The sequence below is a fragment of the Tursiops truncatus genome, chromosome X (genome assembly GCF_011762595.2).
Source record: "Tursiops truncatus isolate mTurTru1 chromosome X, mTurTru1.mat.Y, whole genome shotgun sequence".
Classification (NCBI taxonomy): Eukaryota; Metazoa; Chordata; class Mammalia; order Artiodactyla; family Delphinidae; genus Tursiops; species Tursiops truncatus.
The window spans coordinates 29,920,013-29,945,224 of record NC_047055.1 but is presented as its reverse complement, the minus strand read 5'-3'; the positions used below and the strand labels follow the sequence as shown (position 1 = coordinate 29,945,224).

At 38.1% G+C, this 25,212-nt stretch overlaps 1 protein-coding gene across 3 annotated transcripts in view; it reads right to left on the bottom strand.

Moving 5' to 3' along the window:
• KLHL13 (kelch like family member 13) overlaps positions 1-25,212 on the bottom strand; it is a 185,771-nt gene that overhangs the window by 12,948 nt on the left and 147,611 nt on the right. For all 3 annotated transcript variants that reach the window (XM_073798808.1, XM_019949592.2, XM_073798809.1), the window contains 2 exons: positions 9,132-9,264; positions 8,393-8,589 (listed from right to left, as the gene is read on the bottom strand). In XM_073798808.1, the coding sequence (XP_073654909.1) occupies positions 8,393-8,589; positions 9,132-9,264 (330 nt within the window). The remainder of the gene's footprint in view (positions 1-8,392; positions 8,590-9,131; positions 9,265-25,212) is intronic.

Here is a 25,212-nt window from a genome sequence, read left to right as displayed (position 1 = left end):
GAGAGTAAATACGCTTTTTACTGCCCATATAGATGCAAATAAAGCTTCCTTTCTCCATATATTAACGATTTAAAGGGAATTCACAAACTACCCTTACCTAATCCAATAGAAAGGTGACTAAAAGAAAATGCTCATTCCAAGTCACTAGACTGAAAGTTACTCTAAGAAACAATGGTATAACTTGACTATGGCCAAAATAATTACTCTTCTCTCCTCAAAATGTGTTCTCACCACCCCCAGCCAAATACTAAGAAAATTCTGGCCAGATGGAAGTTCTGGAAAAATAGAAAGTTATTCTATTATGAACCATCTCAATCCACTTTTCAGTCATGATTCTTAAAAGGAACTCAGCCAGCAGATCCACACACAGAAAAACTCTAGTACCCGATCCCTAAATGTCTCTTTCATGTCAACAGGCTTCATTCATCACTATGATTCATTTTAATTCCTTTAAAAGTTATTGCATATAGTGAAGATAATTTCATAGGGCCATTATTCCTAGGGTGAAGTTATTCTCCATATTATTTATGTTTAAACAGAAGCAAGGAAATCACCTTCTTGAGGGCTGGAATGGGTGTTTCCACATCAAATCATTCCTTTTGTTTAGTTTTTGGTATGTATGCTGATGGCTGGCACCACAGTTCTCCTTAGCCACCCTCTTACTCTCAGCATACTGTAGCTCTGCCTGGAGTCCACGTTAGCCCCCCGAGATTTCCCCAGCACAGAGTAAAATATACCAAAAACGGACGCCATGAAAAGGAGAGAAGCTATGGAGAGGCCTATCTTCAGCAGGAAGTCTTTTCAGTGCTCTAATAAATGGTGGGTCCAAAATGAAAATAGGAAAATCATATCAGCAAATATTATGTAAAGCATAAGTCACAAAAACAAGCCTACCATACAAATGCCTGTGTGTGTGTGTGTGTGTGTGTGTGTGTGTGTGTGTGTGTATACAAACACAGAGACAGGTCAAAGGCAAAGGATTCAAATGTTTTTTCTTAATTTTGTCAGGGTGTATGTTCACGAATGTTACATAAACCTCATTGATGCAACTGTATTATTAACAGATCGGCAGATGCTTAAGAGAAAACTGGCTGATCCTTCTATCATCTTTCTGTTGAAAAGCTGAAATGACTCCTCTGCATAAAGTAATAGCCCAGTTATGATATAATACCACTGAAAGCTCTAAGGCCAACACACACACACACACGCTGCTATTTTCACAGATTTATTACTCAAGAAGAATTTGAACTCTTTTAAGCATCCTATTTGCTTCACAAAAACCATCAACGATTTTAAATGGTTATTATACTTAATAGCTATGTATTTAAAACTACCTAAAATAAATTGTAACACAAAAGAACCAGGAAAACTAAATTAACAAATTATGGGCCTTTTGAAATCCACAGTTTAATACTGTTCAGTACCTTGGTTAATAATAAAAAATACGGGGCTTCCCTGGTGGCGCAGTGGTTGAGAGTCCGCCTGCTGATGCAGGGGACACGGGTTCATGCCCCGGTCCGGGAAGATCCCACATGCCGTGGAGCGGCTGGGCCCGTGAGCCATGGCCGCTGAGCCTGCGTGTCCGGAGCCTGTGCTCCGCGATGGGAGAGGCCACAGCAGTGAGAGGCCCGCGTATCGCAAAAAAAAAAAAAAAAATAATAATAAATACATTCTAATCCACTTTTAGGAGTGGCAGGTTGGTGTCTCATACAATTTTAAGTTGTGTAAATGAAGTTACAGTTAAAGCCTCATTGCCCAAATCACCCCAGGTGGAAGGGATTCCTGTTTGGGGTAGTAGGTCCACCTTATAAGGTAAGTAAGACATAGTCTTTCCCCAGAGCAAGGGTAATTTTCACTGTTTTTTTTTTTTTCTTTTTTTGGCCGTGCCACGTAGCATGAAGGATCTTAGTTCCCCAACCAGAGATTGAACCCACGCCCCCTGCAGTGGAAGCGCGGAGTCTTAACCACTGGACCGCCAGGGAAGTCCCAATTTTCATTTTTGAAGATGTTTGCTAATATGGATAAGCAAAAGTTGATGAAAACACAAATATATTTCCTAAGTATGCAGATTCTTATCATTACTGATATGATTACAAATAAAAACAACAAAGAATGTATATTTTAAATGGGCAAAATGATAGCATTGGTTGTTAGTCACCAAATTTAAATCTAAATTTATAGCATATAATACAAACCAAGATTAACGGAAACCAAACTGTGTAACTTAGAACTGGGATCAAGGTATTTAGTTCCTTCCTCTTTCCTTCTTCGGTTTCATTCAATAAGAAAACAGTTACTAAAACATAGGATAAAAAAACCTACCTTGTATTTAAGGGCATTTGGAAAATCCCTTCTATATATCAGATATACAAATGCACAGGACTGGAAAATCCTTGACAGACTACTCAGTCAATATAGATAGCTGCCTACTCTTTCCTTTAAAAAAAAATCACCAGAGAATGGTATTTCATAAACTTCTGAATTGTCATCTTCTTGATACAAAGACTAAGTATTTTCTATAGCTCATGTACAATAGCTACCACACTGTAGGTATATAGCAAAGGTTAAATACTACGATTATCAACAATATATAAATTAAAGACGTGATGATAGATACAACTAAAAATAGAATATCTGCTGAATTAACGTAGCAAATTACTAGAACCTTATTAATTTTAAATGAGACTCAGATAAGAAAAATATGTAATAGGAAATTAATTTTTATGAAATGCATGTAATCAAAGCTAAAAATATTAATTGTAGGCTATAAGGATCGCAGAAGCACAGTCTAGAATAACAGTTAACAATATAAACAGATCAAAAATGACGGAATAGCGGTAAACAATTTTTGGAAAGATACAGGATTATTCAATTATAGTTCATTTTAATGCATTCTCAGTCATAATTCTTAAAAGTGCTTCAGCTTGCATAGTCCTGATCATTTAGCCTAGACAATATTAAATAATGAATATGTACATTAATATAACATACAATGCAATTCATGTACATAATAGAATACATTACATTTTAAAATATAAAACATGAATTTAAAGCTTATTAAAAAAACCAAACTCGGGCTTCCCTGATGGCGCAGTGGTTGAGAGTCCGCCTGCCGATGCAGGGGACACGGGTTCGTGCCCCGGTCCGGGAAGATCCCACATGCCGCGGAGCGGCTGGGCCCGTGAGCCGTGGCCGCTGAGCCTGCGCGTCCGGAGCCTGTGCTCCGCAACGGGAGAGGCCACATCAGTGAGAGGCCCGCGTACCGCAAAAACAAAAAACAAAAAACAAAAAACCCAAACTCATAAGTAGAAAGAACTCTAATTTCATCTGAATATATACCCTGGCCAAAATTCAAAAGAGTCATTACAGAAGTTAAGCCAAATAATTATATTAGAGTTTTAAAGGATAGAGAAGCAAAAAAGGACAAAATTTCTCAACTGCTTATGAGAACCAATGACATTATTTTAAAAATAATCAAGTGTACATTTAAGTTTCCTTGATATAAATTACTATAAATTATTCTACTATAATCAAGCAACCTTCATGGTCATCCTAAAGGCAGTCCTAAGCATCATAATTCTCAATTGTCATTAACATCCTGGTATTCACTGCTGCAATATTAACATAATTTGATACTTTAATGACAGCTTTCAGCTGTGATTAACATAATTTGATACTTTAATGACAGCTTTCATCAGCAATCTGTGATGTTATGTTGCTGAAATTCAGTGTCTTATACAAATAAATTCCCATTTAGGAAAAAAAAAGCAAATGAGTATCTGCTTTTGTACTCTCAAAGGGAGAGCAAACACTAAGAAATTAGCTGGCAAATTTGGGGGGACTCCTCAGATATTCAGTGTACCAAATTCTCCTTAGCGCTACCTAGTTTATTAAAATGACAGCCTGACATCAAGTACAACCAATGCAGAGAGAGAAAGCACGTCCACAGAAAAAGACTGGGAAGAGATCAAACAAGCTACTTTTGGGGGTCGAGGATATAACAGGCATCTTCTCCTGGGCCTCCTTCCACAGGTGAGAACATCACAGGACACAAGGAAGGGACCTTTTGGTTAGAAGAACAAAGGGATGATAAGAAAACTAAAGCCTTTCTCTCCCAGTCTTGTCTCTCTTCGGATGATGAGTGCCATTCGAGGTGAATACTGATGGTGTGTCCAGCTTGGGGAAGCCAATTTTCTTATTCCTTTTCGCTTTGAATGCACTTCCTCTGCTGGCTGCAGTATTAGTGATCACAATGGTCTTTGGGGGCGTAAATTGGTTTAGGCCCAGGCTGAGATTCTTCTTTCCCTCCAGAGTCCCAGATGGCAGATGGGCAAGAATGGGCTGGTTAAAGTTATATGCAGGGATGATATTTAGAATATTTGAGTACCAACTAATCAGAATAGATGCTCGATCATAAACAACCGGTATCTGGGTACTACTTACTGAATATCAGCCTTAGCAATAAGGAAAACAAGACTGGTTTGGTGGGGAGGGAAACAGTTTTGATTCGTTGTAAAATTATCTATACAATTTTTTCTTTAATTTGCATTGAACTTCCCCAAAAGCATTACCTGGAAAGACGTGTTAATTAATCTTAATGGATAAATCCAATTTAGATTAAAGAAGGAATATGAAATATATGTACTATACAGGAAATTCTTACGTCAAAAGGAACATTCCCAAAGCTTCGTGCTGCTGTCATCACATTATAGCAAAAGAAGCCGTCTTTTCTAATAACTTCTTCTGATTCCCTTCATTGTTGCCTTTTCTCCCACAAATGCACCTCCCTTGTTTTCCAAGGTCTCCCACTCTTTACCCCAGTCACCTCAATAAACGTCTCTGCACTTCATTGTGATCCCCCCAACCTGATCAGTGACAATAAATGTACAGGTGGAACCAATGATAGACCTGTATCAAGAAAAAAAATAAGCACTTTAAAAAAATGAGTTTAAAGAAAGACTACACCAAGTCTAAAGCACAGGGGCAGCTTCATTCTCTGATTAAATATGCTTTTATGTAAAAAAGAAAAGGGTTTCTTGCTTACCTTCATTCTGCTCTGTTTATTCTGTATAACTAAATTTAAATTGTAATATTTCCACCTCAATTACAAATGTTCTATTTCAGCAACCTTACATTAAATTGGGCTCTACGAGCTAGCCTGTAATCCTTCATAACAGTAATAATGTGGGGAAAACGCTAGATGTTACAAATTCCAAACGGCAAACAAATGGTAAACAAAAAATTTGACCACAACCTGTTTGTAAATCAGGGAGTGGCTGCATGGGATTTAGCATGCTGTAGTTATGCAGTGTCATAAGACAAAAACTAATGTAACTTTTGTAGGTATGTAACTAAACAAAGGTAAATTTCCATTATCCCCATGATATATGACAGTAAATGTTTTTAGTTTTATAGAAAATTTTACCTACTCTGCTTTATATCCTTCACTGTCATCCTTCTGTTTTCTTTTCATGCTCCTCTTTTCTATAAGTACCAAGAAAATCACTCAGCAAGAACAAAAGTACCAGCTACTATAAACTCTAATACTAATTACAACCCTAAGATAAAAGTATTACTGCAAAGGAAGGCAAAGGTCGGAGGGGAGGGGTTCTTGTTCTATTGAGCCTGATGCTCCCTTATAGAAAACTGGCGTCTCTATCGCACCAAAGGCAAGTGGGGCTTTATTATTGGTTGTTGTGTGTGTTTTTTTTTTAAGCAATATAGAGTTGTTCATTTTATTTTTTTAATTTTAATTTTAAATTTTATTTTTAATTTATTTTTATTTTTGGCTGTGTTGGGTCTTTGTTGCTGTGCGCAGGCTTTCTCTGGTTGCGGTGAGCGGGGGCTACTCTTCGTTGCCATGCGCGGGCTTCTCATTGCAGTGGCTTCTCTTGTTGCAGAGCAGGGGCTCTAGGCGCGTGGGCTTCAGTAGTTGTGGCATGCGGGCTCAGTAGCTGTGGCACGTGAGCTCTACAGCGCAGGCTCAGTAGTTGTGGCGCACTGGCTTAACTGCTCTGCAGCATGTAGGATCTTCCCGGGCCAGGGCTCGAACCCGTGTCCCCTGCATTGGCAGGTGTATTCTTTTTTTTTTTTTTTTTTTTTGTGGTACATGGGCCTCTCACTGTTGTGGCTTCTCCTGTTGCGGAGCACAGGCTCCGGACGCGCAGGCTCAGCGGCCATGGCTCACGGGCCCAGCCGCTCCGCGGCATGAGGGATCTTCCCGGACCGGGGCACGAACCCATGTCCCCTGCATCGGCAGGCGGACTCTCAACCACTGCGCCACCAGGGAAGCCCTTAATTTTAAAAAAAGTTTTATTGTTTAGTTGATTTACAATGTTGTGTTAGTTTCAGGTATACAGCAAAGTGAATCAGTTATACATATACCCACTCTTTTTTAGATTCTTCTCCCATGTAGGTCATTACAGAGTACTGAGTAGAGTTCCCTGTGCTATACAGTAGGTCCTTATTAGTGATCTATTTTATGTATAGTAGTGTGTATCTGTCAATTAGTATCATACTGAAAGTTATCATTCAAAATTAACATATAAATGCTTAGTGGATGATTTGCTGACTCACATTTTATGTACCACTGCTCCTCTTCATCCACACAAATGGTTAAGTACGGATACAAAAGAACTGTGTTCGAAGCTAATTTTTCTTTCTAGACGCTCAAACCCAAGTAGTGTTTTGGTTATATGAACTATAATCCTACTATATCATTAAAAACATAAACCTATTTCCTCAAAACATTTGGGTTAAGCACACAATCATGAGGCTGTTATATTTTAAAATTATCTAAAATAACTTAGCTTGTGGGAGAAATAAAAACAAATCTACCTTTGAAAAATATTTATATTATCTTGAAACTTTCAGTTCTTATACAGAGGAAAGGCACCCAGGGCTACTGTTTTTCCTGATTCATTTGACTGCTGAGAAGGAAAGGGGTAATAGAGTAAGCCTGAATATTTAACTAAGATATGGAATTCATGAAAGAAGGATAAAGGAAAAGTTGGATTTTATATAATCCTTAAACTAATAATCCACCAACTTTTCTCAAAAATTAGCATGGATTCTGAGAGGGAAGATTTCCAACGTACAATCACATAGACATATCCTAAGCAAACAGGATGAAAGACAAGTAAATAGTATGGTACTAAGGAAAGAGCTGTTTCCTCAAAGCTCATAGGCAAGATAGTTCTAAAACGAAGAGTGTTGGCATAAACTATAGCACAAGTAAGCTTTGTCAGGGACATGTCTCTCCTTTAGAAACGGGCTTTAGGATATCTGCAGAGACACTAGGAATGAAAAACGTAACCTTTAAGACAATACTGAGTGTTTATAAAAATGAAGAAATTTTTAAAAGGGCAAAAACATAGTTATAATAAATGCTTCAAGGAGGTTAAGGAACCAACATTCGAATTACAGGAAATTTGTCAATATTGCAAAATTACTATTATATCATCTTGAGATAAACTTGCTTTAAATAGAGTTATCTAGAACAAAATTATTTTTTAATACTGTTATTTTGACGTGTATATTTTTATAACTTCACAAATCATGCTTCACCCAGTTTGGTTCTTTTCTTTCAAACTAAGGAACTGATCACAACGAATATCTTAAGTGATAAGTACAATAGGTCAACAGTGTCTATGGTTAGTGATTAGTTCCAAGGAAATTATGGCACTGTACCTAGTTTGGCTCAGGACAACCACGTATTGCTAAGATCAGTGCAAAGCAATGTTAAGAATCAATAAGTGTAAGCATCAAGTGTTATTAATTTAAGGGTCTCAACTAAAATGAGGCACCGTCCTCAGGAAGCGGGTGACTGTAAGCAGTTCACTGATTGGTGGTTGTATGTACCCTCTTTTATCTATTAAAAAAGGCTGAAAATGACTCAGTAGGTGATGTGTCTCTATAGAATCAAGACTCATATCCTTACAGATTTACACATCGATGTTACTTCTTCTCAGGATCCAACTCCCATATTTAAAGGAAGAAAAAATGACTGAGTCTATCTTAAAAGACTTCTAGAACCTCAGATTACTTTCCCACAGAATTCCATTTAAGGAACCTGTTTGTATAAAATCATTAAGGTGAATAAAACCAAATTATAATACGTAACGTTAACAAACAGGTTAAGGAATATATCGTTATCAAACACTATTACTGTCTAATGTCACTTGATTACACAGAAGGCTTTCCTTAAATGATTCTATTTTGTAAAAATGCACCTGTAATATTTTCCCATCGACCTGCTTCTAGACCATAGACGACATGACACCTCTCTCTAATGGCCAGAGTTTCACGTCTATACAACAGATTCATGAGTCTACTCTAAACAGGCTATGACGGAGTCCACCGCAGGAAAAGATTTGATTTGAAAATGTCTTACCCCAGATATGAGAAATACTTTGCAGAAGTCCAAAACCGGCAGAATCTGTAGAAAACTGGCAGCTTCCAGTGTGTCTTGAAGGTTGTCCATATTAAGAGAAAGCTTTGCAGTGTAAATGAAATCAATAATTTTCCTTAAACCGACTTTGCTCACGCCATGAAGCTTAATGCACATTAAATCTTGTTCTTTCATTCCACCTTAAATAAAAAGACATTCCATTAAATGACCGTGGATAATTTAATTAAGGTCAAACTCACTTCTGCTGCTAACTAGATATGATAAAATCAGGGAAATTTTATTCTGTGCAGCATTTGTATCAGAGTCAGGTTTCTGCATATTTTATAGTTAAAAGAGAGTACTTAAAAAGGAATATCTCTATACTAATGGAGGTGGTATACGATGCAAGTGCTTCCAAAATGTTCTCCTGTCACTTCAGATCTTTTGGTGGATTAGAGACTGTATTAGTGGGGATTGTATTCATCTCTGATGGCCCATTCAGATATGTGTCTGGGAAAGCAAAGCGATGAGATAAAGGTGGACAGAAGAATAAGAAAGGTACATCCATTTTCCAGGTTAAAAAAGGGCCACCCACAACTGTACATACTGGGTGTCTATTCCTTTTGAAACTCCTCTTTCTTCTTGTAAAGACACTGACCAAAAGAACTGAATCTTCCTTTACCAATACAAGGATTTAAACACATATTTTTCATACTGTTTTAACGTTAGAAAGGCAAGCTACCTGTGAACATAGCCTTGAAGTAATCACTAGCAGAGGCCATCATGACTCTGTGCACAGGGAAGGCGTCATCTGTGTCCCCTGGCATCAGGGTCACGTCACAGAGCAACCCTTCAAGTCGGAGCTGGTCAAACCCCTACAACAAGAACATGAGATGAGCCGCTCGGCAAGGTAAAATGGGAATACAGATCTCTGTGTGCTAGAATTCTCTTGACGTATTAATGTGTGGGGAATATATTTGGAACATAAAGCCAGTAGAATAATGACTCAGAAGAAGAAAAAACTGAACAGCCTACTTGCTATGTGGCAATATATATTTAACTCACTGTAGAAAAAAGATAACATTAAGATTAATTTGGATTAAGAACAAATAAGGAAAGAGTATATACATTCACTTATTTATATAACCATTGGCTCTCACAGTATTTTGAAAAAAAAATTACCATGTACACTTTCTTTTCCCATGTGCAGAATTAGTTCCAGTTTGTGAAGAAGGAAAGAGTTCTGGAGATGGATGGTGGTAATGGATGTACATTATGAATGTATTTAATACTGCTGAACAGTACACTTAAGAATGGTTAAGATGGTAAATTTTATGGTCTGCATATTTTATCACAATAAAAAAATGGAGAATAAAAAAAGATTTTTGCAAGATGGAGTCTGTAGTTTCAAAAACGGAAATGTACTGTTATAAAAAATCATGAAGATACTCATACAAATTACTTTTATTTATTTATTTATTTTAATATATACAGTAGGTTCTTACGAGTTAGATTTATTTATTTGTTAGTTTGTTTATTTATTTATTTATGGCTGCATTAAGTCTTCGTTGCTGCGCACGGGCTTTCTCTAGCTGCGGCGAGCGGGGGCTACCCCTCCATGCGGCGCGCGGGCTTCTCATTGCGGTGGCTTCTCTCTGTTGCAGAGCACCGGCTCTAGGTGCACGGCCTTCAGTAGTTGTGGCATGCGGGCTCAGGGGTGTGGCTCGTGGACTCAGTCTCAGTAGTTGTGGCACACGGGCTTAGTTGCTCCGCGGCACGTGGGATCTTCCCGGACCAGGGCTCAATCCCGTGTCCTCTGCATTAGCAGGAGGATTCTTAACCACTGCACCACCAGGGAAGTCCTACAAATTACTTTCTAATAATATAATGTAATATAATAATGTAATACAACAAGCACTAATAGCAAGGATTATTCTATCCCCTTCTTATTTTAATGACCCCAAATAAAACTTTTATTTAAAGTCGTGTTTCATGGATTTAAGAAGCAAAAGGCACGACATACTGAAGAATGCAGTTTCAGAAATAGTGATCCTGCACATACGTATAATATAAATCTTAGTCTAAACATCTTCTCGTCATAATTTTTAAATTGCTTTTTAAAGAAAATGTTTGAATCTACAGAACTAGAACTTCAAAGAGATAATGTGATCCAGCCACTTTCTCTCTGGAGAGAGATATAAATATTTTTACTCCAAAAATATTTATACATTATACATATACTTTAGAACAGGATTATGTATCATACTTTCCTCTCTCCAACAGTGATTGACATATGTTTTTGTTCACAAATATCAACTCTTTCACAAATGCCCCTTTTCCTTTGTAAACACAAACATTTCCCCACCCCCACGCCCCCTCAATATTTTCCTTTCTCCATTGCTAAATCATCTCCTGTTCTTGTTATTTAGAGAAGTAGAGGTAAAAAGAGATGTCCATTTTTGGGAACTATTTTCATGGAGAAGGTAGGCAGTGGTTTTTTGAAAATTCACGTATGGAGTCTAAATTGCAGTAAGTTTAAGGGGATTGCCTTTCAAACGTAGGTGAGCATACGAGAATTGGGAAGTCCTGAATGCGACCACTGGGGCTGGGGATGGGATGGCCAAGCCACTGAGGAGGAGGGAACCATCAGGTAGAAGAGCTGAGGGACTAGGATGTTTGAATTCCCCAGTGCTTGGAACACAGTTGGCACTTAACAAATGTTCAGTTAATGCTTGACCAAACAAACCAGACTTTACCCAGAAGCCACCACTTGGTATTAGAAACAACAACAACAGGCTTCCTTGGTGGCGCAGTGGTTGAGAGTCCGCCTGGCGATGCAGGGGACATGGGTTCATGCCCCGGTCCGGGAAGATCCCACATGCCGCGGAGCGGCTGGGCCCGTGAGCCATGGCCGCTGAGCCTGCGCGTCCGGAGCCTGTGCTCCGCAACGGGAGAGGCCCCAACAGTGAGAGGCCCACGTACCGAAAACAACAACAACAACAACAACAACAACATGTAGAACTTGAATTTTGTAACAAGCTAACTAGAAACCAGGAACTTTACTTGTGAACCTACTCTCAATAATAAAATAAATTGTGCCTATAGTGCTTACTTGTGGTAAACTGTACAGGCCAAGATGAGAGAAGAGGAATTGAACCAGGGTTTGGGGGGAAAAGGTTGGCTCCCAAAGGCTTGGCTTTTTTCTCCTTCAGACAAATTTCAGGTTTAAAAATTTTAGATATATGTTTGTTGTAAAAATACAGAAGGATAAAAATAGAAAAGTAAAGTCCACCTCTTCTACTTACTAAGAGTAACTACTGTTAGCAGTTTAGTATATATACTTCCAGGCCACTTTCTACACATATGCATATAGGAGTTTTTAAAGTAGGATACTACACTTACTGTTACGTATCTTTTTTGAGGGGGCGGGGGGCCCTCCGGGCCGCACAGCATGCAGGATCCTAGTTCCCCAACCAGGGATAGAACCTGCGCCCCTGCAGTGGAAGCGCGGAGTCTCAACCACTGGACCGCAAGGGAAGTCCCCTGTTACGCATTTTTTAAATTCATCTGGGCTTCCCTGGTGGTGCAGTGGTTGAGAGTCCGCCTGCCGATGCAGGGGACGTGGGTTCGTGCACTGGTCCGGGAAGATCCCACATGCCGCGGAGCGGCTGGGCCCGTGAGCCATGGCCGCTGAGTCTGCGCATCCGGAGCCTGTGCTCCGCAACGGGAGTGGCCACAACAGTGAGAGGCCCGCGTACCACAAAAACACACACACACACACAAATTCACCTGAGTGTGTAACACGGACAGCCCTCTGTCTCAGTACACACAAATCTACTTCATTCTTTTTAGTGGATGCACAGAATTTCATGGGGTATGGGGTCTACCATAATTATTCATCCATTCCTCACTTTTGGTCTCTCAACTTTTGCTATTACAAGCAATGCTGCAATGACCTTCCTTGTACATATACTTACTTGTGTGAGTAGATCTGTGGGAGGTATTCCTAGAAGTGGAATTGTTGGTTTCAACAACATATACTTTTAAAGTTTTAATAGCTACTGGCAAGTTAAAGCATATAGTTTATCTTGGGAAATTTGTCATACCTTGGGTACTGGCAAAAAAGAGAGATGTCAAGATACCCATCAGATGAAACTAGGTACAGTATGCCATCTTACTTTATTTTTATTCAGCAAATAACTTTTGAATCTTCCTCTCTCAGGTATATGTGGATAACATCTTTGAAAGGCAATCATGGCTTCTTCAGTCAAAAGCAATGATTTTATCTAATCAGTTATTTTCTTCCACTAAAAAAAAAAAAACCCAAAACCTTCTCGGCTCATTTGCTGGCCCTCCTGCCTTTAAAACATTCCTACAAATATTTTATACTGAGAACTGAGTAATGTCAGTAGGCTTCTTTCCTACTATTTATTATTCCTTCTTTTCCCCTTTGAAAAAAGGCATGGCTAATGTTTCCTGTATCATTACCTGTGTCATTTCTCATTTGGTCCATATTCCATTAAAACTGCTTGTTGAGGTTTCTACTCAATCTTTAAAATCTCGACAGTTCAGCTAAGACACTAGGAGCGTTTACCCTCTTCACAGATTTGATCATTTTGCTTCCATTTGCACTATCAAAAAAAAAAATCCTCTAACCATTCTCAGTATAACCTGGCATCCCCACAGAAAGGAAGCTGAGGCTCCTAGACCACTTTTATCACATTCTGAGTATTTTCTATCCTAAGCTTAATTTATCTACCTTTGGCAAACTGTCCGCTTTTGAGAGGTTTTGCATTTGTTTCACTGCATGTGAAGTAGTTTCCCTTTCTATACATTTCATAACCTTTATTTTCAAATGCACAAATAATCCCACTATCCAATTCCATATTTGCTAATTTTATTCCTGATCATTGCTGTCCTAATCCAAATAAGATCTGTCAATTCAGACTGTTTTCATACAGACCTAAATATCTTGTTTGCATGTTGTTATCTGTACTATCCCAGCTGTGTCTAAAGAGAAAAAAAACTAAAGTTCCTCTACAACATACTTTGTCGTACAGAAGTACAGTCATTTTTCTAAACAACTTTTATACTCCAATCTTGTGAAGAATGTACACATGAAAAGAAGTGGGGCAGGGGGGACTTCCCTGGTGGTTAAGACTCTGCACCCCAAGGCAAAGGGCGCGGGTTTGATTCCTGGTCGGGGAACTAAGATCCCACATGCTGCGCAGCACGTCCAAGAAAATATAAAAATAATACAAAATTTAAAAATAAAAATAAGAAAAGGGGGGTCATTCTCTTCCACAATTCTCATCTGCCCTCTGTACGTCTACCTTTTGCTTTCACTGTTATAATCTTTCCCCCTATTTAACTCAAGGAATATTCTTGAAGATACCTTGTACACTTAAAATGTGTCCTTTTATTATAAAATCATTTTCTTCCACCAAATTTGTACTGATTCCTCTTGCCAGAATTCTATAAACATTTTTGTCTATTTCTGCATGCTAATCCACGATATACAGATACAGCTGTGTTTTATGCAAAATTGCTCAAAGTTTCCCATTAGTCTTTTTGGAGTGTCTTTAAACTGTTTTTACTGCTTTAAACTCAACTTCTTTCTAACTCAATCCTTATCTTAGTTCTCTATTTTTCTATTTTTTTCTGAGCCTTGGGTTCTATTTATGAGGGGATTATTGTCTGTTCTCAATTTCTTTACTCTATTATTTCCCTTTCCCTCTTCTATTAACATCCCCATATCTTCTTTTTTATTTCTTCTTCACATCCTTTTAGGGAAAAAATAAGCATTAAGAAAAAGGTTCTTAAAGAAAAGGTTCTTCTCTTCTCTGTAGTAAATTTACCTCATATATCGAAACTTCAAATACTATCAAATAGAGGGAGGTACATATGTCATACTCTGAAGGACTGAAACATTTTAAATGAGTTTGATAAATTTTTAAATGGTCACGATAAAAGAGAGGAGGGTATGTACTGACATTACACACTATAATATAGAAACCTGATGAGCTACAAATAATGTATACCAAAAGTTGGTTGGATGTCAACAGCTTTCAAAATAAATAGAATGCTACTGTGGAAAAAAAGGTAGATTGACACTCTCACGTATTAAAAAGTAATCTGATAAGCACATCGTTCCACTAAATTCTGCATTGGCAGTAACTTACTAGCAGATTCTACCTAGTTTTGATCAGCGTAATTTCAAAAAGGAAGTGGAGTAAAAAGGAAATGCATCCTAAGAAGAGCAATAAAAATTATTAACTTTAAAATTGTTTTATGAACAAAGATTAAGGAACTAAAAGAAGAGAAGGTAGAGGAATAGGTTTACTCTAATCTTTAAGTAAATGTAATGTATTTGATCAAAGCAATATCACAGTCATGTTTTTATGAGACACTGTTCATTTCATTCAGAGGACAGAAAAGGAACAGATATTAATTAAAACTCTATTCTCATTATATAACACTGCTTGGAGTTTAAAAACTGCTAATGGCTTTCCATCACTGCATTATATCATTATATAAGGCTTTAAAGACTTCTCTAATCTGGCCCCAACTCAACTGTTCAACCTTATTTTTCATCATTTCCCTAAGTATGCTGACCCATCTTATCAGGTTGTTCTCCAGACTACCTCATCGGTAAAAACCCAGGCTTACTCCTTTTCCAGTACCTTTATTTATGCCAATTTATTGTGCTAAATTATGCTATTTTATTCTATTTTTCACATAGAATATCCTCCCTCCTTCAAAGCCGAGTTCAAATTTGACCTCCTATGTAAAGCTTTCTCTAACCAAATCTCTAAAAGACCTAGGCATCTGGAGTCTGTAATTAAATTTAGCATTTAATTACAGCTGACCCTTGAACAACATGGGTTTGAACTGCACAGATCCACTTACATGTGAATTTCTTTCAATAGTAAATATTGATACTACAGTACTACACGATCTGTGATTGGCTGAATCTGGAGATGCGGAACTGTGGATATGTAGGGCCGACTGCATGGAGGGCTGGCACTCCTGACCCCTGCATTGTTCAAGGGTCAATGTATAGCCCATAGATTTCTGTTTCCAGCAAAGATGAAGTAACAGGGAGTGGATTTACCTTACTTCTTGAAACAACTCAAAATCAGGCAAAATATATAAAAAATAATAGTTTCAGGCTGGATGAAGGAGAAGATCTGTGAAAGAGGAGAAACAAGTTAGCGGAGCCCCATGATTGTTTATGGCCTGGAGTTTCCAGAGGTACAGGGAGTGGGAACCCAGGCGAAGCCCAGCATTTTCCCAGGGTTGAGTGTCTTAGGGCAGCTAGGTTTGTAGGGCAGAATACAAGAGGGGAGCTCTGCACAGAGAGAGGGCGGTGGAGATCTACAAACAATCTCCCCTCAAGTATATAGATGAGTACTGATGAGTGCATTTGTCTGGGAGAAAGAACCACCTAAAAGGAGCACAGGGAACACTCTTCAAGGTTCGCCAAATGCTGGAAACAGATCCTATTCAAACCACAAGACTGGTAACGTCATAATACTAGGGCTTTGGGTAAAGAACTCAAAAGGATTTGTCTCAGTACTGGGAAAAAGTTTGCTCTAGAGTAAGTGTGAGGTTCCACCTCACAAAGCTTAAAAGTACATAGAAAATACGTTAATGAAAACAGAAGAACTGGGGAAGAAATCAGAAAGGAAAAGTGCCACCAAACTCATGCTGAGTCCCCACCCTACTCCCTACTTTTCCCCCCAGTGTATCCGAGCCTGGACTTAAGGCATCATATAACCTGGAGGCAGTCATCTGGGAGCAGACTGAGAAAGCTCTACTTCTGGCTGGAAGAGCAAGGAAAGGGATTCTGAAAGCTCACAGGGAGTGGAGAAAGATCCATTTCACTTTTTTCCCCTCTGTTTTCCTCTGAGCCCCAATCCCCAGGCAATTCCAAGGCACTGGTGGCGGCAACAGTGACAGCGGTAACAGTGGTGACAGCAAATTCCTAAAATTCTGAGAGGAACCTTTTTTGATCAGATGAAGTCCCAGCTTTCAGGCCAGAGGACCATAAGGAGAGCCCTACAGAACTGGGAGTACTGGGGAGATGGTGGAGATGGAGGATCAGGAAAAAGAGACCCCACAAAATTCCACACCGTGGAATACTGCTTAACAATAAAAAGGAATAGACTACTGATACACAAAACAAAGTAAATGGATCTTGAAGATATTACACAAAGTAAAAGACGCCAGTCTCAAGAGCTCACAGACTGTATGATGTCATCTACATAATATTCTCAAAAGACAAAAACACAGTGACAGAAAACAGATCAGTAGTATCCAGGGCTTAGAGGTAGGGATGAGTGTGACTACCAAGTGTAACAAGAGAGTATGTTAGGGGCTTCCCTGGTGGTGCAGTGGTTGAGAATCCGCCTGCCAATGCAGGGGACACGGGTTCGAACCCTGGTCCGGGAGGTTCCCACATGCCACGGAGCAACTAAGCCCGTGTGCCACAACTACTGAGCCTGTGCTCTAGAGTCCGTGAGCCACAACTACTGAGCCCATGAGCCACAACTACTGAGCCCGCATGCCACAACTACTGAAGCCCACGCGCCTAGAGCATGTGCTGCACAAAGAGAGAAGCCACCGCAATGAGAAGCTGATGCACCACAATGAAGAGTAGCCCCCGTTCGCCACAACTAGAGAAAGCCCCCGCGCACAGCAACAAAGACCCAACACAGCCAAAAATAATAAATAAATAATACAATAAATAAATTTATAAAAAAAAAAGAGAGAGTACGTTAGGATAATAGAACAGTCCTGCATCTTAATTGTGGTGATGATTACATGAAACAATATATCTGTGAAAACTCACATATGTATAGATCAATTTAAAAAAATCAGTTTTACTGTATGTTAGTTAAAAATAAAAGTAAAATGATGGCAAAAGATATGCCAAGCTAACACGAATTAAAAGAAACCTGGCATGACTATAATATCAGACAAAATAGATTTCAGAGCAAAGACTATTATCAGTCTGATGAAAGATCTCAGCTTCCTCAAGAAACTAGAAAGAGCAGAGCAAATTAATTCCAAATTAAACAGGAGAATGGAAATAATAAAGATCAAAGTGGAGATGAATGAAATATAAAACAGGAAAATAGAGAAATGTTTAAAAAGCAACCAAAAAGCTGGCTCTTTGAGAAGATTCATACATCTGATAAAACTCCAGCCAGGCTGATTAGGGGGGAAAAAATGGAGAAAATACAAATTATCAATAACAGCATTGAGAGAGGTGATATCAGTAGAGACTCTACAAATATTAAAAGGATAACAAGAAAATATGAACAACTGTATGCCTATAAATTTGACAACTCAGTTGAAATGGACAAATTCTTTGAAAGACACAAGTTGCTAATAATTACTCTAGAAGAAATAGATAAACTGAGTAGCCATATATATACTATAAAACTGAATTTTCCCTGGTTAATTCTACCTTACATTTAAGGAAGAAATAGCACCAATTCTACAAAAACAGATCCAGAAACTTAAGAGGCGGAAACATGTCCCAATTCATTCTACAAGGCCATTATTATCCTACAGAAACCAGACAAAGATAATCAAAGAAAACTAAGACCAAAGACCCTCATGACCATAGATGCAAAAATTCCTACTATATCAAATCAAAGTTAATAATATATAAAAAGGATAATACATCATGAGCAAGTGGTGTTTATTCCTATAATGCATAGTTGCTTTAGCATTCAAAAATCAATTAATATAATTCACATTAATAGACTAAAAAAGAAAAATGATAAGATCATCTCAATAGGTGCAAAAACGTGTTTGACAAAATCCAACAACAATTTCGATTTGGAAAAAAACCCACAAAACTCTCAGCAAACTAGGAACAGAAAGACACTTCCTCAAATCTATACCTAACCTAACATCACACTTAATGCTGAAAGAATGAACGCATTCCCCCTAGTATCAGGACAAAGCAAGAATGTACACTCTGGGGCTTCCCTGGTGGTGCAGTGGTTGAGAGTCCGCCTGCTGATGCAGGGGACATGGGTTCGTGCCCCGGTCCGGGAAGATCCCACGTGCCGCGGAGCGGCTGGGCCCATGAGCCATGGCCGCTGAGCCTGCACATCCAGAGCCTGTGCTCCACAACTGGAGAGGCCACAACAGTGAGAGGCCCGCGTACCGCAAAAAAAAAAAAAAAAAAAAAAAAAAGAATGTACACTCTGATCACTTCTATTCAACATTTTTCTGGAGTTTCTACCCAGTGCAATAAGGCAAGAAAAAGAAATAAGAGGCATCAGACTGGAAAGGAAGAAATAAAATTATCTTTATTTATAGGTAAAATGGTTGTCTATGTAGAAAATCCTAGAGAATCTACAAAAAAGCTTCTAGAACTAATAAGTCAGTCTTTCAAGGTTGCAAGATATAAGATGAATAATCAGTAACAAACAGTATTTTATATACTAGCAAGAGACAATCAGAAATTGAAAGTATGTATTTGAGCATATTTAACTCTTGGTTGGTATCTACTGGTCCTCTCTATCACTTAAAACATGCTAAATATCAAAACAACAAAAAAACTCATTTGAAAGAGCAGGGTAATGATACAGTAAAGTGGCCTAAAAGGAAAGGTGGTAGACTCTCTTCCAACTTATATACTAAAGATACACACTCAATTGGAAGTATTAGAATAACCTATTGTACCCTAACCTGAGTACCTGAAGAACTATCCCTAAGAAAAATTATATATTCATTTCCCTATATTCTAGGTGACATTGAGGAAACTGAAATAAAGAAATAAAAAGTATCATTTTAATAAAAACTTCAACAATCTGGATTATTCAAGTTCCTCTTTTATAAAATATAACTTATTCTAAAATCATTATGCCTTTCTTATGCTAATAATATATTTTAAAAGTTGCTTACCTTATGATCATAAAACTTTTAAATAGGGTACAGTTCATCAACATGACACGATCAGCAACCCAAACATTTACCTTAGGATAAGTATTTCATGAAGTTAGCCCACTGGAAAGCAATGCAAGTTAATTTGTATAGGCTCTTGAGAAAAGCCATTTCTTTAGCAGTCTATTACATAGATAATAACTTGAGACAATACAACCAAATCTGTCATTGACTTTACAACTAAAGTTGAACAGAGAAAATAAATAGGTAAAATGGAGGGCAGTATGGAAGAGCAATCTGATAGGCACCAATCTTAACATGAGAAAATATCCATTAGGCATCTAGACATCTGGAGCCGGGAGGCGTTTTCAAGCTTGATAGGCTGAAACATGGTGCTCTACTTTATGGCCTCCTTGTCCTAACAGGGATGTTTCCAAATGGCAGTTAACATTTTTTTCTCTTTGGTTCCCCCATTCACCCCCATTTTGACAGGGGAAGGGAGGAAGGGCAGGCAGGCATGAAGACACTCTGTGTAATTCTGTTATTTCTCTTAAGAATAAAATCTTTACTGTATCATTCGTGCCAAATTATCTTTTAGCCTTTAATATATCTTTTTATATTTATATTCAGTGAAAACTTAATATTTAAAGACATTAAAAAGAGAATAGATTTTAGAGCAAGATTAGAAGAAATACAAATTTACATTTAGAAAACCTGTGTTCAAGTCCTGGTTTTTGTCCCTTAGTGGGCAAGTGAATTTGGGCAAGCCTTCTAACTTTCCTGAGCTTCAGTTTCCCAATCTATAAAATGGGGATAATAATTGTTGCCTTTTGTACATCACAAAATTGTTTCACATATTAATGAGGCAAGCATATGTGAAAGTGACTTATAAGCGCTATCCAAATTCATTTATTCCATAAACAATATCAATAAGAGCAGTAAAAAGCATTGGGTACTTCCTCTGTGCCAGGTACTGGGCTAGGCTCTTTATATGTATTATCCCTTTCAATGATAATAATAATATTAATAATAAATAACAATAATTATAATCTATTGACATTTATTAATCATTCACCATGTACCCCAGCACTAGATCACACGCAGACAGAAACAACAAATTAGACTCTAGATCTTGTGGATCTCACTGATAGGTAATATTGATGGGCTAAGAGGGGGGTAAAGCAGAAGCTGCCAACTCTGCCTAGGTTACACAAATTCCAGCTTTAAAAGGCATTGAAATTAGCTGTCAGAAGAACAGATCCATGGGAGAAACTGTTTTCAGACGTCTCACTTTGCAGAATTACCCACTGCATAACTGTAGTGGGAAGAATGTTGAGTTTAGGCCGAAACTGGAATTCCAGTTTTACCGTTTACCATTTAAGATGGATCGTTATGAATACATAGGGGTTTACCAGACCAAGAAATTTAAGTAAGGGCATTCCAGGGAGAAGGGATGAGTGCAAAGATACTTAAGTATAAAAGAATAACATATGTTTAGAGAATAATGAAAAATCAGAAGTCTTCCAGAAATTTGCCTTGACTATCTGTCCCATTAACTCTACTAAGGTAAAGCAGTAGCAAAGATCATATGGTCGAATGGATAAAGGACTGAAGATTGGCAGAGTAGTTATGGAAGACCAATAAGGGACCACAAAACTGAAGGTGCTGGGAGAAAATACTTGCAAATCATGTATCTGCTAGGGGATTTGTGTCTAGAATATATAAAGAACTCTTACCACTGAATAATACAAAGATAAATAACTCAGCTAAAAAAATGGAGAACTGACCTGAAGAGACAGTTCTCCAAAGATGATATGCAAGTGGCCATAAGCAAAAATGAAAAGATGCTCAATATCATTAGTACTCAGGGAAATACAAATCAAAACCATAAGATACCACTTCACACCTTCTAGTATGGCAATAATCAAAAAGATAGATAACACGTGTTGGCAAGAATATAGAAAAATTGGAATCCTCATACTTTACTGATGGGAACGTAAAACACAGTCACTTGGGAAAACACCCTGGCAGTTGTTCAAAAGATTAAACACAATGATATATCACCCGACAATTCCACTCCTAGGTATACACAAAAGATAGATGAAAACATGTCCATACAGACACTCACACATGAATGTTCACAGCATGATTATTCACAATAGCCAAAAAGTGGAAACAACCCAAATGTCCATGAATGGATGAATGGATTTTTATAAAAGTGGTATACCCATACAACGGAATATTATTTAGTCATAAAAAGGAAAAAAGTACTGATGCATACTATAGTGTGGAGGAACCTTGAAAACACCATGCTAAGTAAAAGAAACCAGTCACAAAAGACCATACATTGTATAATTCCATTTACATGAAATATATAGAATAGGTAAAACTATAGAGATAAACAGTAGACTAATGATCGTCTAGGGTTAGGAAAGGGGTTGGGGGTAGATGGGGAATGACTACTAATGGATACATACAAGATGATAATATAGATGAAAATGAAAGTTGTTACTTTAAAAAAATGAAGATGCTAAGAAGGGTATGATTTGATGAATCACCGTAGTATGGGGTTTAAAAGATGTTAACAACCTGGGATAACAGGGTGAAGCCAAAGGATGGACGTTTTCCATTAGAAGTAACCACAGTTGTAGCAGTAGTAAAGGAGTGAGGGAAGTGAAATAATTCTTGACTTCACCAATTACTACTTAAGCAAACCCTGGTTAATCTTCCTTACTTGAGTAAAAGTATTTTGCACTGCTAACTCCATCATGAATTCTCCCGGAATTGGTTCAGAATTCTAGGAATTCGAGCCTATCAGGTATCAAAATTATTTCCAGGCACTTTCTTTGACAGCCTAGTTTCCAGAAGCCTATTCAGTGGAGACAGTCTGCTGGAGCAGATCAAGCCAACCAGATGGACACCTTCTTTGGCACACCCATCACTTCTGATCAACATTTCCTCTGACACCTTCCCTGTTTGGCTCAAATGGAAGGAAAATAAGTGGATATTTATTATGCACCTTACTTTCCCATAAATTGTCACATTTAATCCTCACATCCACTACGCACATTACCGATAAGGAAACTGGCCCGTAGGGGATAGAGACTTTCCCAGAGTCACATAACTAGCTGGTAACTAGGATTCCACTTTTAGCCTAAACTCATGTCCTTCCCACTGTAGTTGTGCACTAGGGTATCCTTCAGAGTGAGACTTCTTTAAATAGTTTTTCCCCATGGATCTGTTCCCCTGACAGCTACTTTCAATGCCTTTTGAAGCTGGAGCTTGTGTGATTGCTAATTTTAAAACAATGATAACATTTACACATTAAACACTTCTCTAGCTTGTTCCCTTGACAACCATACACCTAAGATTAGATACCAAAAAACCCCAGTCTCTGTTAGTGCTTGGACTTAAAAAATCTCAGTTAGTGAGAACATAATTTTTAATAGACTTTTTTTTTTTTTTTTTTTTTTTTTGCGGTACGCGGGCCTTTCGCTGTTATGGCCTCTTCCGTTGCGGAGCACAGGCTCCGGACGCGCAGGCTCCGGACGCGCAGGCTCAGCGGCCATGGCTCACGGGCCCAGCCGCTCCGCGGCATGTGGGATCTTCCCGGACCGGGGCACGAACCCGTGTCCCCTGCATCGGCAGGCGGACTCTCAACCACTGCGCCACCAGGGAAGCCCTTAATAGACTTTTAAAGAGAGCATACAATGTTTTTCAATAGCAATATGGAGTGGTACCTCTACACCACCACAGAAAATATTATAACATAAAAAATCAGTTGAAGAAAGAATGAACTCTCGGGTTACTTTCACATCTCCATTCCTACCGCCAGCCTAGATCAACAAAAGCCAAGCTAAAACGTGACAGAGCTAAGGGTTCTAAGACCCAGCTACAACTGTTTGGTCACCATTATATTTTTTAAGTTAGACACAAAAATATTTCCATAGTAAAAAAAATTAAACAGTGCAGGATTACCCAGAGCAAAGTGTAAGACATCATTCACCAGCCTCCCTAATGTTTCCAGACCTTTTGCTATGCATTTACATGCATGTATATGTATACATATTGTATATTATTTCTACAAATAGACGGGATTATACAATATATATTGCCCTGTTACTTTTTTTTAAGTAGCTTTATGAAGATATAACTAACATACCATACAATATACCCATCTATTTTTTTAACTTATTATTTTATATTGGGGTATAGTTGATTCACAGTGTTGTGTAAGTTTCAGGTGTACAACAAAGTGATTCAGTTATACATATACATGTATCTATTCTTCTTTAAATTCTTTTCCCAATTAGGCTGTTACAGAATATTGAGCAGAGTTCCCTGTGCTATACATTGGGTCCTTGTTGGTTATCCATTTTAAATATAGCAGTGAGTACATGTCAATCCACCCATTTAAACTGTACAATTCGGTATATGTACAACCATCTCCACAATCAATTTTAGGATTTTTCATCACCTCAAAAAGAAACCCCGCATCCTTTAGCTATCATCCTTATATCCTCTGATTTTCTCCAATTCTGAGCAATCACTAGTCTATGTTCTGTCTCTGTACATTTCCCTATTCCGCAAATTTCGTATGAATGGAATCATAGAAAATATGCTCTTCGTGACTAGTTTCTTTCACTTAGCATAATGTTTTCCAGGTTAATCCACGTTGTAGCTTGTATCAGAAATTCATTCCCTTATAGAGCTGAATAATATTCCATTGTGTAGCTATGCCACAGCTGTCCTATTAGTTTTTCATTTAATATTTCCTTTCCATTCAGTACACACAGATCTAGCTCACTCTTTTTAGTGACTGCACAGTATTACACAGTTTTGATGCAACATAATTTGAGTAACCATTTCCCTACTGATGGATATTTAAGCTACTTCCAGTGTGTCCCCATTATAACAATAACTTGTAATGTCCATATGATACATAGGGAGAAAGGGAGAGGCCATCTCTCTTGGTGTAAAAAGGACCCTGCCTCTAGAACAGTGTTTCCAAAAAGTATGCTCCCTGGACCTACAGCATCACCTGGAAACTTGTTAGAAATGCACATTTCTGGGCCCGACCCTCAGAGTTTTTGAATCAGAAACTCTGAGATGGGGCCCACTGCTCACTGTTTAACAAGCCCTTCTCCTTGTGATTCTGATATGCAATAAAATTTGAGGACCACTGTTCTAAATCTCTTTGCACTGCAGTGGCTTTCATTAGTTGGTTTAAGGTAAACTTTAAAAATTAGCAGGACCACAAAAATTGGCTTTAACACATGACTATGGTCATGGATAGGGCAGAAGTATAGCGGAGGGGTAAGTGAGTTTCTATGTTTCTTTAGAGAAAGTACTTTAATATAACAAAAAACCTCTTCCTTTCATGCTTTTCCTAACTGTTTGACCCCTTATTCTCTTCCTCCCGTAATGTTGTAAAACCAACAATTAAACCATTTACATAAACTAAGATACCAGGAGATGGGAAGCTTTTCCTTCCTGACCCTCTCATTTCTGTTGATGATATGATGAACCAGATCCCATTAGAATTGAAACATTGGAAAAATGAGATTTCAATGAATCACAAATGGGAACTAGAAGAAAATTTAGAAATCTCCCACTCGAGAGTCATAGTCTGGAGATAAGGAAAATGAATCCCAGAGAAATTACATGGCACAGCGAGGCCACACAGCAAAGTGCAAGCTTCCGTCTCCCGTTATGCTATATACTATACTATATACTATATACTGCTGGACTATCATGGTTCTTGACCAAGGATATGCATTCATACCAAATTCATCGGGGGAAATTTCTTTAAAAAATAGATTTAGAAGGATTTATTTTCCTTAACTTACTAAGCTGAGAAGACTGATATAATTTGACTATATCTAACAGGAATTTATGGACATCAAGCATTACAC